Here is a 17,053-nt window from a genome sequence, read left to right as displayed (position 1 = left end):
AAAATTTAATAAACGTTGAAAAAATTATTTTTTAACTGATTTTTGAGGCTATTTAGTAAAAAAAATAAGTTTTATTAGCTGATTTTGATGGTAAAGATAAAAATACATACAAAAAGGTAAATTATGATTAATTTAGCTGTATGTTGTTGAGGTTATGAGTCAAAAACTTCAGAAAAAAACAGTTTTTCGATTTTTAGGTATTTTCCACGTCGAAAATGATAATGATGCCTATGCCATTCGAAAGAATGGAAAAAAATTCACAAAATAACAATATTTTAAAGTTGGCGAAAAATTTTCAACAAAACCTAAAATTTTTTTGAAAATTTCAAAAAAATTTCCTGTGCTCAATTTTAAAGCTAAAAATCTGAAAAAAATCAGGGTGCTTTGTATTGTTAAGATACGCCCTCATTAATTTTTTCAGATTTTTTGCAGCAATACAGCGTCTAAAAATAATTTTTTTCAAAAAAACACGTTTTTTTCCCAAGCACCTAGCTCCTGGGGATCCTGTTATTTTTTAATCAAAACAAAACCGTAGATTTTCTTATTTTATTAATTTAAAAATATTTTTATTACATAAGTAGTTAGTGGCTTCGACGGCGGGTACTTGAGAACTGGTTTATCCTAAGTTTTTTCCAAAAACGTGGCTAGAAGCGCTTCCTTGCGTACGGCACCAAAGTGCCGAGCTTTTTTAACCTTAGCGCGCTTTGAAAATCACAACCGCAACAAGCATTTTTATAAAGATTTTCTACAAGCATTTTCTATCGAATACTACAAAAATTTTATTTTTTAAACGTTAAAACGTTAAAAAATTATTTTTATTGATTTTTTTTATAAGCCTATGGCAGGGTACTCTTAATGGGACGATATTATTATATATGAAATTCAAAAAATCGTGCAAAACAAAAAAATAATTTATTTAAGTATTAGGGTAGAGGCCCCGGTTATGGCCACATTAAGCAATTTTGTTCATTGTAATGAATAAAACACTAAACAAATTTTAAAATTAAATTATGGAAAAATTACTATACTTAGTGGGAAATCTTACCAATAAGCCTTCAAAGTTTCAGCCTCCTAAAAATAAACCATTCTAAGAAAAAAAATATTAAAAATAAAATGGCAACTTTTGCCACTTATGGCCACAAAAGCCCCACTTACAGCCATCACTTTTCCCTATTTATGGCCACTATAAGAAGTTAATCATTATCTTAAAAAAACAATGTAACCGTTTATTTTATCATTTTTTTATTTATTAATTATAAGTTTAATACAAAATAAAGTCATTATTTTTTTAATAGGTATAACACATGATTTTTTCTCGTATATATCTACCTTATTTGGAAAAACTATCTTCAATATCCTTCCGTCTTGAATAAATTGTGGATCTGGTAGTTTACTGACAATATCAGTTTTGTTCATAAAAGATATGTCAGTGTGTATAAGTTTAAAATTTAAATTACTTTCATCTATACTCTGCAAGCCTTGAATTTCGTATTCATTCTCGGGCAAGATATTAATGATTTTGCTAACATATTTGAAAGTAACAGTCCCTCTCTTGCTGATTGATTCAAATGACGCCAAAATATAATCACCGGGACTAAACTCAACAGTATTGTCATTTTCAGTGTCACTATCATCTTTATCGATAATACCTTCATTTTCATCATCAATGTCGTCTATACTACTTCCGCTTTCTATCCATTCCACTTCTTCTTCTGAGCTAGACTCCACAATATTTTTCTTTTTTTTTACTTTTAGTCTTTTTGTTTTGTTCGTCCTTTTTTAGTTCTCGTTCTCTTTTTCGTTGTTCTTTTAATTTTAGCTGTTCTAGTTTGGCTTGTTCTTTTAATTCATGATAAAGCACCCATCTGTCAGATGTTATGACACTTGGAGTGTAGTCTTTTTTTCTTTTTCCAGATGTAGATGTTTGATTTGGCCATGGAACAATGTCATTAAATATGAATGCTAAATTTTTCTTGGGTATCTCAATGATATTTGATGTTGAGGGATGGACATGAATCTCACGATTTGGTGAATTGTTGGAGCCTATTGAATCTTCCACTACATTTGATGATGAATTTTCACCAAATTCTTCAGGTGTGAAAGTGTTTGCTTCAGGTGTTAAGGGTGTTGAAGTGTTGAGGGTTGATTCGCGATTGATGACTTCAGGTGACGAACTTTGAAATATTATTGGAGTGTTTGCGGTGACATGAAAACCATTATCTTTGGATTCCTCAATCTTATTAGCTAATCGTAACCAGAAGTCATACAACATTGTTGCTTCAACGTTACCATCCCAATCATAATTTTTAGTTTTTGCATCTTTGAATTGTGCTAGAATCGATGGTTCTATGTGAGCTTCAATGAATCGAAGGTGATGTCTTACTTCTTCAGTATCAGTATTAGTTGATGTTAGAGTTTGACTCTGAATAATTTTTGAATAATCTACATTATTTGCATCGAATGAATTTAAACCAGAAATCTTAAATCCCGAAATTATATTTTGTGTCATGTTGGGTTCATTTATCAAATCTGACAAAACCTTTGGAACATCAACTTTGGTCATTTCCTTTCCATGGTTATCAATACGCCATTTTCTAACAGTTTTTGGCCACATCTTCTTTAAGGGACCAAAAACTGCCACATCAAGAGGCTGTAAAATATGTGTGGAATTAGCATGAAGTGCGATGAGTATAAGCTGATTTTCTTTTCCTAAGATCGAGTCTGGTCCACAGTGACGTGGACCGTCAATTGGGCACTTCCCAGATAGTTTATTGCGAAGAGTTGTTCGGGGTACTTGAAATACTTTGCTCGCTTGGTAAGAGCATCCAGGGCTTGCTTGACCTTCGAGGGTGAATATAAAAATCTTTTTTTTTTTTTAAATTGGAGCCATACTTCTGAAAAGAAGTAGAATAAAATTACCTATAGGTACTACTTTAAGTTATGGCATACTACTCCGATAATCATTTGTCAGTTACACATAATATGGCCATAACTAGTTTTATATAAATCCACTTATGGCCATGCCATGGCCATAAATAGCAAAACATAATATTATCTTTCCCCGTTTATGGCCACGAAGATTATAAGCGTTGGAGGTTAATATTATTAGAATATTTTACTAAACATTGAAAATATAACATATAATCGCGCCATATGTCTACATATTGTTAAAAACAAATATCCGATGCATTAAATAAAATTAGATATGAAAAAGTATTTGCTTACCAAATTTCTTAACAAATCAACAGTTATGAAGTGTCACAGCAAAAGTCACAAGTTTTTGTAGAACTATCAGCACCACCTAGTATGAAGTATTTAAAGTAAATATGTTTGTAGATTACTGTAATAGCATAAAGGAATCGCTGTTACCTAAGTAGACCTTAATAATAGAAATAAATATATCAGGTGGCCATAACTGGTATAGTGGCCATAACCGGAGTCTCTACCCTAATTGTATTACATTCTATCGAGAACAACAAAATTTTAATTTTTTAAACGTTAAAAGAATTATTTTTTTTTACTGATTTCTGAGGCTATTTTGAGCATGCTGTAGGAAAAAAATAAGTTCTAATAGCTGATTTTGATTGTAAATGTAACAGTACATATAAAAATGTAAATGATGATTAATTTAGCTGTATGTTGTTGAGTTATGAGTCAAAAACTTCAGAAAATGCCAAAAGAAAACAGTTTTTTCGATTTTTAGGTATTTTCCACGTTGAAAATGATAATATGGCCTATGCCATTCGAAAGAATGGAAAAAATACACAAAACAAAAATATTTTAAAGTTGGCGAAAAATTTACAACATAACCTAAAAATTTTTTGAAAATTTCAAAAATTTTTCCTGCGGTCAATTTTAAAGCTAAAAATCTGAAAAAAAATCAGGCAGCTTTGTGTTGTTAAGATACAGTTTCATTAATTTTTTCAGATTTTTTGCAGCAATACAGCGCCTTTAAAAAAATGTTTTCCAAAAAACACGTTTTTTTTTCATAGCGGACCCCCCGGAGCACCTAGGGACTTGAAAATTTGGCTGAGTGAGTTTTCAATTATATTTTTTCGAATGGCTAAACCCAAAACTGAATCGACCCTGGTGCAATTTTGACCATCTTATCCCGCTATAGCCTTTGTTGTCAAATATAACAAGGATTAAACATTACATACAAAAAATATAAAAATTTTCCCATTTGTCAATGCGCTGATTTAGGAGTTTCTAAAAAAGAGCTATTTTGCTCTCCTGAAAAGTACCACTTTTCACATTCGATAGTTGGAAATGGCAAGAACGATGTGCTCTCTGAAGAGACTAACAAGAGTCGAATCTAGTTAGAGCACTTTTGGCGCTCTCTGAACTAACTAAAATAAGACGGCTGTTGTTTCGATTCACAACGAAATGATTGTTTATTATTTTTATTAAAAGGTATATTTGTTAAAAGGATTGTTTATTTATTAAGCATTTCATGCTTTTTTGTAATAAATGGTATACAGCCAACTACAGGAATTTTTTTCCTGGTGGATTTTTATTAAGTTTAATAACTAGTAAAGTTTTGTTTATTATTTTTATTAAATATAACTATCTATTCACTTTTTTACCTTTGTCAAAATTTAACCTCACTTTTGTTTTACTTATAGAGCTATACATATTTTAGGTGATAACACTGATGATGGAATATTTATTCCGAAAACGTTTTGTTGTGATACAGCCCTTTTTAGGGATTTTAAATATACCTTTTACAAGATAAGGTTTTTATTTTTTGTGATTTATGGTATACAGCCAGTACAGGAATTTTTCCTTGTGATATTATTTTTATTAGTTCTACTCCTATTCTGAGTATTGGGAACTACTCTTTGTTGAAATTTTACCCTGCTGGACAGGAGGGTAGTGAGATGCAACTTGATAGATTTCCCTCGGTCTTCTTTGCTCTTGCGATTCGTTGGCTTGCACATTTTAGAAGCCACGAATGATGTAAGCAGAAGGTTAGTTCTGATAAAGTTTTATTTTTAATATTGTTAATATTAAAAATAAAACTTTCGTTCGTCTTTAGCAGATGCTGCCACGGCATTCATCTCATCATAATCTTTCGTTTGTGGATCGAGGCCGAAGGAGAGAATTTTAGTGGTTCAGAGAGAATCAAATATCTGCTATCTGAAGAGACTAACAAGAGTCAATACTATAGAGCACTTTCGGCGCTCTATGAACTAACTAAAATAAGACGGCTCTTGTTTCGATTCACAACGAAATGATTATTTATTATTACCTAATTTTGTTTGGTAGAACATTTTTTATTAACAAGTGTTGTGGCGTTTTAGAAATGCGAGCTGTGTCCCAGCAAATATGGCGCTCTCAAACGTACCGACAATTCGGGTTGGGCACATGTTGTCTGTGCTTTGTATATTCCAGAAGTGCGATTTGGAAATGTTACTACTATGGAACCGATTCAGTTGCAGTTGATTCCTGCTGAACGATTTAGTAAGGTAAGTATGTCTCCCGTATAAAGTTCTTCTCAGAGCCTTCATTCAGTGCGTCATTAATTTTGACATATGATTTTAACCCTCGTAAAGCGGTGCTTAGATTCTTACGTAAACAACGGTGCGGGGTGCATTGCACCCCATCTGTATATCCATTTTTTTTATATGTGAACGTCGGTCGGGGAAATTAATTTGAAAGATAATTAGGACTTGTTTATTATAGTATGAAACATAATTTTACATTAGCATTTCTTCTTAAAAAAAATTATTATCGTTGCAAGATAAACACATTAAATTTTTCACAGAGTGAGCAACACAAAGTTTTTACACATAATACAGTTATGTCGGGACTTTCGGTCTTTTTTCTCTGACATAAGTAACACCGACCTTGTTCCGTAGCTCTGTTAGCTACAAGTGGAACACCAGAAACGTCCAATAGGGAACTTGCACATTTTTTTATTGCATAATAATGTTCAGTTTTGTTTAAAAATGAGATTTCCAAAATTTCACGCTTCAAAAACTCGTAATAACTTAGAAATACATATTTAAAGTCTTCTGCGGTATAAAATAGTTCAAACGACCCGTGACGTCACATAGTTTTACATTAGTTATTATTATGGCTATATTTCGCTGTGTCTAGGTACACGCTAACGTGTACGCAAATAAAAAAGTTAGGTACACGCGAATTAGACTTCATCAAACCAGTGACGTCATTATTTAGCGCGCGCAGTGACTGTATATTTTGTTACAAGCTATTTTGATATGTTTAGTGTTTGTTTGATAGAAAAATATTTGTTACGGGAAGGGAAGCAGAACTATTCAGATGTTTCAAACTTAATTGTAATAAATCAATGTATATATAAAAGTATATATTTAGGTTAGCAAAATAAATATATGTATTTAGTTGACATGACACATACAAAATATTGTTAAAATAAATTTTATATGTAAGTTAATTATTATAATCAACTATTCTAAATGGGAAATAAGCCACAATTTAACTAAAAAAATGATTTTATTACCGCTTCGACGTCCAAATCGGATGTCATTGTCAAAATACAAAAAATAACTCAGATTAAATAAATTATTAGAAAAAATTTTTTACTAAGCAACAACATTTTTGTTTAATTTAATAATATTTTATATTTTGACAACGACGTTCGATTTAGACATCGAAACGTTAATAAAATCATTTTTTTTTTTAGTTAAATTGTGGCTGAGTTCCCATTTAGAATAGTTGATTACAAAAATGCCACAAGGAAATAGCTTCAGAACAAGTTAATTATTATTGTGAAAGCTTTAGGTCTTCCTTTTATTTTAATTTTGGACGGTAATACTATTTCACTTATAACTAAAAAAATATATATTAATTTATAGTCTCTTAACTTTTTCATACTGTTTTAAAATGTTGTTAAACTCATTAAAACAACTAAATAATTGTCCACACTGCATAGTTAATTTAAAAACAAACACTAAACAAATAAAAAATAAGAAATCTCTTTACTAAGCAATATTAAAATTAAAGTGTAAACACAACGCGATTAAACAAATTCCAACACTCTGACACTCTAATTTTTTAATTTCCGTACACGTTAGCGTGTACCTAGACACAGCGTTATATTTAGGTATATTCTTCTTCTCCTTCTTTAGTTTATTGGCTTCCACCTACTTGGGTATTTGGCCAGCTCGTCATCGGAGAATAAAGGAAAAATATTTATATTCTAATGACATTTATCGTATGTCGTTGTAATAATATATACCAGCTTGTTGAGATTGGAGTTTGATACAGTTTTTGAAGGAAAGGAAAGAAGGTTTACTATTGAAAATAAAACCATTTTGTAAAAGTACAAATTTTCTATGAATAGTTCAAACGATCAAAAACACTTTTAACGTCACATAACTGTATTTTTTACTGACGTTTATAATGTCTAATTTAAAATTATATATACAATTGGTGTAGAATGTAAACAAACAACGGTGTGACGTCACGACGCGTTTTGGGGTGGCTGGTATACCCTATTCCACGAACATACGCCTGTTTTGGATTATTTCGACAACGAATATTTTACTGTGCAAAATAAGAAGAACGAAAGAAAATTCCAAATTACATTGTTGTTTATTGGAATAATTATTAGCGCCATTTACTTTCGTACTTCTTATGTTGCACAGTAAAATATTCGTTGTCGAAGTAATCCAAAACAGGCGTATGTTCGTGGAATGGCCCATATAAGTTGAATTTTTAGTCGTCTTTAGGGGCCAAACGAAAGACAAACAAAACTTTTTTATCTTTGATACAGGTTCTAAATTATGTTCTGTTGTGATTTATAACATTTTTTTCGAATTTAAAATTTTATGCAAGTTCCCTATTTTTAGGATATCAAATTTTCATCATTTGCACCCTACAGTCATTTTTCCAAAAAATCACGTAAACGTAAAGCGTTTTAGATGCTGCAATGGGTGTAATGTGGCAAATGCATATTGCATCTACACTGATGGCTCCAAAACGAAAGAAGGCTCAGGATGTGGAATATACTCCAGATCATTGAACCTTAGTATAAAATGGGGCATGGGCAAAAATGCCAGCGTAGTTCAGACTGAACTGGCTGGTATCTCCATATCCGCAAAAGAGATCATCGGGAAAGGTATAGCCGGCAAAACTGTAATAATCTGCACAGACAGCAGACAAGCGCTACTAACCCTGAACAGACCACGTGTCATATCAGAGCTAGTAATGGAGTGTCATGAATCACTAGCCCAAGCTTCGGATGGTAACAACATCATCCTGAGGTGGGTTAAAGGACACAACAGAAATAAAGGCAACCGCATTGCTGACCAGCTGGCTAGAAGGGCAGCAGGCCTAAGACTCTTAGGACCTTGTGATCTTTTTGGCTTGTCGACTACAACAATCGCGGAAACTGTCAAATGTCACTCCCACACGCAAACCGTAAGAAGATGGGAAGAAGGGCCAGGGTGTAGACTTGCCAAGGTAACACTAAGGAACCTTGGGAAGTCAGCATCAGAAAAGTACTTGAGAATGACCAGGAAAAACCTACGCTTGACAGTTGGTTTTTTAACTGGCCATTGTCAACTAAGAAAACACCTCCACACACTGGGGCTTATAGACACATCTCTATGCAGGAGGTGTGAACGAGATGACGAAACTGTCGAGCATGTCCTATGTGAATGTCCGGAGTTATCGTCAATACGAGAGTATGCGTTCGGCGAGCCTTGGCCTACACCTGCCGATATAGGGGAGATGTCACCAGGTGATTTGTGCACCTTCCTGGAAATGGCAGGATGGATAATGAACTAAGGACGACAACCCCCTGGGAGGATGTACAATGGGTCAATTGTGGCCTAAGTGCTGTGGGACTTGACTCACACTCCCTACTCTACAGATACAGACAGACAGAGAGGGTGTAATGTGTTTAGAACTGAATTTAATGCGAATAAAAAAATGGACAAAAATAAAAAATATTAAAAAAGATAGGTGAGAAAAACGAGGTTGGGGTGCAGCTACACCCCGCACCGCCTTACGAGGGTTAAGAATGTCGGGAATCATTGCATGACATTTTAGTTAAATATGACAGTTGTCAGAATCGTAAGCAGCCGAATATGAAAAGGTTATTGCATTATAACCCTTTTACTTGCAATTTGGTATGAAAACAAATTAATAGTGTTTATTGTATTCTGTTACTTTTAGTCCAGAAAGCCACTGCGCATCCGCTAGGAAAAATATTCTAATTCGGATTTTTTGCACAATCTTACTCAAAAAGGACTCCTTTTAACAAATTTGCATGTTGCCAGGACCAAAAGGTGGTCAAAAATTTTGAAACGTTTTTTTTTTTGTTTATTTCCTAAAATTATTTTTTTTGCATGGAAAAAAGTTTTTTTAGGTTTTTTGGGTCATTCCAAACAGAAAAGGTCTTTAGTGACTTTTCTCTAAAAATGATAGTTTTTGACATATAAGCGATTAAAAATTGAAAAATTGCGAAATCGGCCATTTTTAACCCTCAAAAACTATGTAAAAAACTGAAAATTTGAATGTTACCAAGGCAGGTAGATATTCTTTAAACATCGATTGATGAAATCCCGAAGAGTTTTTTTACAATACAATATTCAAAACTCCTTTGTTTTTTAATTGCTAATCAAGCGTGCGCGACACTATTTTCCACCGACAGTATGGTGCAAATGCAAGGAATAAATTCGTTATTTCGTAAACCGGCGACTTTAAGGAAAAATCCCGAAATAGGTCGATTTTTATTTTTAAGTTATAATATTGTGGCATATGTGGTGTACTAGTGACGTGATCAATCTGGGCGTGATGACGTAATCGATGATTTTTTTAAATGAGAATAGGGGTCGTGTGCTAGCTCATTTGAAAGGTTCTTCAATTCTCTATTCTGTAATATAAAAATTTACAAATTATTTTTACAAGGTGTCCAGAATTTTTTTATTAAATTAAATTATTTGACAAAAAAAGAAGTAGAAGGACACCCTGTATAAATAATTATGTAAATGTTTACATTATTGAATAGAGAATTGAAGAACATTTCAAATGAGCTACCACACGACCCCTATTCTGATTTAAAAAAATCATCGATTACGTCATCACGCCCAGACGGATGACGTCACTAGTGTACCATATATGCCACAATATCATAACTTAAAAATAAAAATCGACCTGTTTCGGGATTTTTCCTTAAAGTCACCGGTTTACGAAATAACGAATTTATTCCTTTCATTTGCACCATACTGTCGGTGGAAAATAGTGTCGCGCACGCTTGATTAGCAATTAAAAAACAAAGGAGTTTTGAAAATTGTATTGCAAAAAACTCTTCGGGATTTCATCAATCGATGTTTAAAGAATATCTACCTACCTTGGCAACATTCAAATTTTCAGTTTTTCACATAGTTTTTGAGGGTTAAAAATGGCCGATTTCGCAATTTTTCAATTTTTAATCGCTTATATGTCAAAAACTATCATTTTTAGAGAAAAGTCACTAAAGACCTTTTCTGTTTGGAATGATCCAAAAAACCTAAAAAAAAAATTTTCCATGCAAACAAAATTATTTTAGGAAAAAAACAAAAAAAACGTTTAAAAAATTTTTGACCACTTTTTTTGCAACATGCAAATTTCTTAAAAGGAGTCCTTTTTGAGTAAGATTGTGCAAAAAATCCGAATTAGAATATTTTTCCTAGCGGATGCGCAGTGACTTTCTGGACTATTTAGTTTCTCGATTTAATTTTGATTCAAATTGTTATATATTTTAATTGAATTGAAATAAAAAACAATATCACAGTATTCATCTCCAATATTGAATTTAACATATTTAATATTCCAAATGCTCGCTGTAATAGGAATGGCATGTCAAAAAAACCTATATTGGGGATTATTTTTTCAAATTCAGAATATGGAAACAAGGGGAAAATTACGCGCAATCTTTTTGTGCACAGACAGTATATTTCAATAATCTGACTATTTGACCGGGGCATAAGTAGTACAGTGTTGTACAACTTTGTGACTCTGACATTTCCTTACGCCTCACTGAAATCGTCAGATTATTGAAATGTACCCCGTTCATCATGTATAGTCGCTTCAGAAATCGGTTGGAAAATTTAAACCGAATATAACAAAATTCAGTTTGGTAACATTGTGTGAGTATCAAATTCAAAAGAACCGTAATTTAGTCCATACGAATTAATATATTTTTTACCAACAAAAATGAGATGTTTTAACACGTTGACGGACAGTGCGTCAAATGTATAAGCAAGTGTTGTGACACTATCTGCCTTACTAATAAAACACTCGTATTCTAAGGTTATTCCGTATTTATATCTGGAATAGTTATCCTAGGTATAAGGTAGATATAATACGAAAATAATTTGTTACCAATAAACTCAGTATAAGTTAGTTATAAGTATTCCCACTTTATTCCGAAATAATAGTTTGGCAACGGCGCAATCTTCTACACAATTGCATAAAACAACGATATATTGGGTGAAATATGTCAATTTTGACTTTTCTCTACAACTGACAAGCCAAATTCCGTCATTTTTGGTACTTTGTATTTTCTGCTATATTTTAATAAATCGTTATTTCGTATGTTGTATGTTTAGTTTGACTATTTCATAAAATGGCTTCAAATAAAAGAGAACGTTGCATTAAATGGGATAGTGAAGAAAAAGTAAACAAATTGATTTATTTTACTTATAAATGCAATGTAAATATGTTAATTTCAGCATATTGTGAAGAATATTGTGAGAGATTTTCTACATATTATAGAAAATAAAGACCTTATTTTTCTTGTAGATTGGAGGATATGCCTCCGCTTGTTCACAATAAGTGAATCACCTACTAGTTTTTCTAAAAACCTTACATCATCTTTAGGAAACCGGATTTTTATTCTGCATTCTTTGAAAAGGAATTTATGATTTCTTTGAAAGTTTTCCTTTTTCGTGTATTTTACATCATGTTAATTAAATTATCAACTTCCTCGTTAGCCGCAATACCTCTTAAACACATTTTTTTTATTATATGTCTACTCAAAAGACAAATCAAAAAATAATAAATTTTTGTCTGTGATGACTTTCGACATTCATAAAATAGGTTATACCAGACTTAAACAAGGATGTGGGTCGGTATAAACTTGGACTAAATTCTTATACCAAGTATAACCTATACCGAAGTTATTCCATGTTTATTAGTAGTGATTTTGCCTATACTTGATTTATTCTCAGTATAACTTTTATACTTGGTTTATTAGTAACAGTGTTTATGTATCTTGCAAAATAGAATAGGGAAAAGTGCAACGTCTATGGACGTTGTGTCACGTTACATCAATGGAAATTAGACGTCTATAAACGTTCTGTCCGTCAACGTGTTAAGCAAATAGCGTTTCAAAAATGATGTGCAGAATAATTTTGAATTCGGTTACGTTAATGAAATTGCTTTTTTGTCCTTAAAAGTAGAAAAAAGTCTAATTATTCTGGGTTAATATTTTATCCTCTAATAATTTTAACTGTACTAATATGCAAGTCGACTACTAATGACCAATTGTTACGATTAATGTGATGTTAAAATATCGTCAAGCTATGATCTCCAAAGCGGCCATATTGAATTACGTTAACATTTATACCGAACATTGATAGGGCCAGTTTTGCACAGTCTGAAAAGTTCCGTGTCTACTATACTTAACTTACCTTGTCTTAATCTGACGCGCTCGAGTTTTTCTGAGGATAGAATTTTTTTACTAATCTGACGCACTGCCCTCAACGCGCACCCCTGTATTCATCATCATCATCATTTGGCTCTACAACTCTGTGTGAGTCTTGGCCGCGTTTACTATTTCCCTCCATTGTTGTCGGTCCTGAGCAGCTATTTCCCATTGCTGTACTCCCATTTTGTGTAGATTACTGGCTACTGTGTCCTTCCATCTCTTTCTTGGGCGACCAACTGACCTTTTTCCATCGGGCCTATCCCAGAATGTGGTGTTCAGAAGTCTTTCGTCACTTGATCTTAGCACGTGACCCGCCCATAGTATTCTGTTTACTTTAATGTAGCGTACTATGTTTTCATCTCCATATATTGTCTGGAGTTCATCATTGTGTCTTCTCCATTCTCCTGTTGTCTCTTCTCTGCAAGGCCCATAGATAGTCCGCAGTATCTTTCTTTCAAGTACCAGTAATTTTGTAGTTTCCCGCTGATTCAGAGTCCATGTTTCGCTTCCATACGTTATTATGGGACGAATTATTGTCTTATATGCTCTTATTTTTGCTGGTCTTGACAGTATTTTTGATTTAAGTAGGGTCCTAAATGAGTAATATGCCCTGTTTCTTGCAATGATCCTGGCTGCCACGTCCTTTTAATATTTATTTTCAGATGTTATGATCGCTCCCAGGTACTTAAATTCTTTGACGATACTCCTGTATTAAGAGTCCATATGAGGCCATTATTTCCAAGACTTGCTATTTGTCAAAAATGAATAAGGGTCATTCCATTTCAAATCACTCAATTTTGGACCAAAACAAATTTTGGACCTCCGATTTGTCTGAAAATTGGTATATAGCTTCTGCGGGACGTAAAAATAAGATATTTAAGGTCAAAAAATCTTCTTCTTCTTTTTTTCTCAAAATGTTATTTTATGCGATTTTACAGTGATTTGGTGTTTATTTATACAAATTTGCATTTTCTATCGTAAAGTATCAATGGAAAACATAATATTTTAATATAAGGGACTCAAAAATGTCATTATATGGCATTATAACAAGTTACTTTGATTCAAAACAAGCTTTTGATCAAGTTTTATAGTGTAGAAAACGTTAAAATGCCGTTTTTTACATTTTTCTTCATTCCCAAAATACATCATAATCGATTTGGCTGAAAATTTTCCCACAGATAGACAAAACAGGACTTTAAGTGTTGAGAAGGATTTGAATTATATTACAATAACAAAAAAGTTACATGCAATAATATAGTCAAAAATATAGGCGTCTACTGTAAGTACGATTAACTCGAAAATATCGACCTCACGACAAAAATTGTTAAAATTATAATAATTGTAAATACGATTTATTTGGAACAATTTTAGTTCCTACCATTTCTCTCGAAAAGTTAAAAATGGCGGAGATATTGAGCAAAACAAGTTCTCCTTTAAAATCAAGATGGCGGCTAACGTAACGGAGGAATTCATTCATGATTTTAAATTTAGGCTACTACTGACTCTCCTAAAGATCAGAAAAATAAAATTTTGGGCAGCTCGACATTCAAGGTCAAATGCTATCCCGACTGGACTAATATATACTTTTAAGTCTGATATTACTGCATGTAACTTTTTTGGTATTGTAATATAATTCAAATCCTTCTAACCCACTTAAAGTCCTATCTTTTGGCTATCTGTGGGCAAATTTTCAGCCAAATCGATGATGATGTGTTTTGGGAATGGAGGAAAATGTAAAAAACGGCATTTTAACGTTTTTTACACTATAAAATTTGATCAAAAACTCGTTTTGATTCAAAATAACTTGTTATAATGCCATATAATGACATTTTTGAGTCCTTTCTATTAAAATATTATGTTTTTCATTGATACTTTACGACAGAAAATGCAAATTTGTTTAAATAAACACCAAATCACTGTAAAATCGCATAAAATAACAATTTGAGAAAAAAGAAGATTTTTTTGACCTTAAATATCTTATTTTTACGTCCCGCAGAAGCTATATACCAATTTTCAGACAAATCGGAGATCCAAAATTTTTTGCCTGAGTGATTTGACATGGAATGTACCATAACCATTTTCAATTTTGTTGCAACACGAAACTACAGCCGCATCATATTCTACTTCAATCAGAGAGTGCAGCAAGCACCTCTACCGGTTTCAAAACTTATTAGCCTCTCATCAGGAGGTCCATATGCTGCTCTCTCTGACCCAACCCAACAAACCCTGGCGTGCAGCTGATTGCAACGAACGAAAGGGCAGTTCAATCTAATAGCAAATAAAATAATACTAAAAATATTACTCTACATCCCACCAGATTGAAAACAATGGGAACCTTCTCTGGTTACACCTCCGGGGCTTCTAAAATTTGCAAGCCATAACGGATGCTGAGACTAAAGATTAGGGAATTTTAAAATTTATAATTCACGTCCCATCTGCTCAGCGCGGTAAAGTTCCAACGAGAATGGTTCCCTTCATACTCCATTCAGAGTAAACATGTAAATCAAAAATGAATAACCATTTTCAATTTCGTCGCAACACGAAAATACAGCCGAACCATATTCTAGTTCAATCAGACAGTGCAGCAAGCACCTCTACCGGTTTGAAACTTATTAGTCTCTCATCAGGAGGCACATAATATCGTCGGTCTAAATCGCAAATTGCCTAAGTCCATTTTTTGCGAAAATTGTTTTTTGGTTTCATCTAGTATTAGACGGTAAAAGCTACCGCCTGACAATTCCCACAAGCGCAATTATTATTTTATTTCGCGGCAATTTCGCTAAACGAAAGTTATTTTACTCATAGGACATAGGCAAACTCCACACTTTTTTGTCTCTCCTGTAAAATTTTCAATTTGTGACTTAGGCAATTTGCGATTTAGATTTAGACCGACGATATGCTGCTCTCTCTGACCCAACCAGGACAAACCCCCGCGTGCAGTTACGGATTGCAACGAACGAAATGGCAGGGATGCCCTAGCGGCAACTGCTAGCAAAAAACTAAGTTTTCAATCTAGTAGCACATAAAATAATACTAAAAATATTACTCTACATCCCACCAGATTGAAAACAATGGGAACCTTCTCTGGTTACACCTCCGAGGCTTCTAATTTTTTTTTTCAGTTTTTTTTACTTGCTATTTGCTTTAGGGAAATTTTTTGGGAGGTTGAAAAAAACGATTAACGGCTTAGCTAACAACGTAAGGAATTTTATTAATGTTGCTTAGAGTGGGTACAAGGTTTCACTCCATGTGATTTTCTGAGTCGCTCGAGTAACGCGCAAAATCTCCGCTTGGGCTGCCTTATTATAATTAAAATAGTAAATTGCATTAAGATGCCACAAGAAAATAGCTTCAGAACAATAACAAAACGTCATCAATTTTCAGAAATTATTTCAAACATCTGTTATTTTAGGAATGATTCCTTTGCATCTATGCAGCAGTTACTGCTCTCTCTGAATTTATTTTCAAATTTTTACGTTTATTTTTACGCACTACTGGTGATTGTTGTGCAGTCAGTAAAGCAACAAGTAGCAGAGTTCTAAAAGGAGACAGTATGGCCTTGGCAAATTTACTACCAATTTACATAAGAATGCCTGGTGATGAAATCAATGAAATATGCCAATATTTTTATAATATTGCGCATAGAGTCGACTAAAATAGACTTTGATATATATATATATATATATATATATATATATATATATATATATATATATATATATATATATATATATATATATATATATAATAGGTATTTGATATCGTGTGACAAACGTTTGATAACTTATGTATTGGCTGTGAGTTTCGACGGTAGCGCTCTCTCGCGGTTTGAAACTTGTCCCTTTCTGATAAAATTGGTGTATGTGATATATACAAAACGAGAAAAATAGATATTTATCTAGAAAAACACAAATTATGAACTGAAATATTATTGTAACCTGATTACTGAACGAACACACAGAATTAATAGTAAAAGTAATTACGTTTTTTTGAAGTTATACTTCTTTAGGCGCGATTAAGATTGAGGGTGAATTTATATTGATCTGCGCGCATGCGCACACCGACAGTTTGGTATTAGTCTTTATACGGGCTCTGATTGGGTGTTGAAATGATCTGTCAATAATTGTTCAATATGGAGGTTATCGGTAAACAAAAATGTTGTATAATATATTAGTTTTTATTGTTGTGAGGACAGAAATAAAATCAAATTTATAATTATAGTTACTTTTTTGAAAAGCCGCAGGTACGTAATTATAAATGTTTCAGTTGTATTCCAATAAAAAATTATCTTCATACCTATTTGGAAAATGTAAAAAAAAGAATGTACTTACCTAGTACTTGCTATGCTATACCCCTAGTAGGCAATGCTTT

General features: G+C 32.8%; 1 protein-coding gene across 4 annotated transcripts in view; it reads left to right on the top strand.

Annotated features, from left to right (window-relative positions):
- Window positions 1-17,053, top strand: part of LOC114326980 (protein AF-10) — a 140,619-nt gene that overhangs the window by 33,947 nt on the left and 89,619 nt on the right. For all 4 annotated transcript variants that reach the window (XM_028275473.2, XM_028275471.2, XM_028275472.2 and 1 more), the window contains one exon: window positions 5,304-5,468. In XM_028275473.2, the coding sequence (XP_028131274.1) occupies window positions 5,304-5,468 (165 nt within the window). The remainder of the gene's footprint in view (window positions 1-5,303; window positions 5,469-17,053) is intronic.

Source organism: Diabrotica virgifera, chromosome 6 (genome assembly GCF_917563875.1).
Source record: "Diabrotica virgifera virgifera chromosome 6, PGI_DIABVI_V3a".
NCBI classification, from domain to species: Eukaryota; Metazoa; Arthropoda; class Insecta; order Coleoptera; family Chrysomelidae; genus Diabrotica; species Diabrotica virgifera.
Note: the sequence above shows the minus strand (reverse complement) of the source record. Positions and strands in the feature narration are given on the sequence as shown.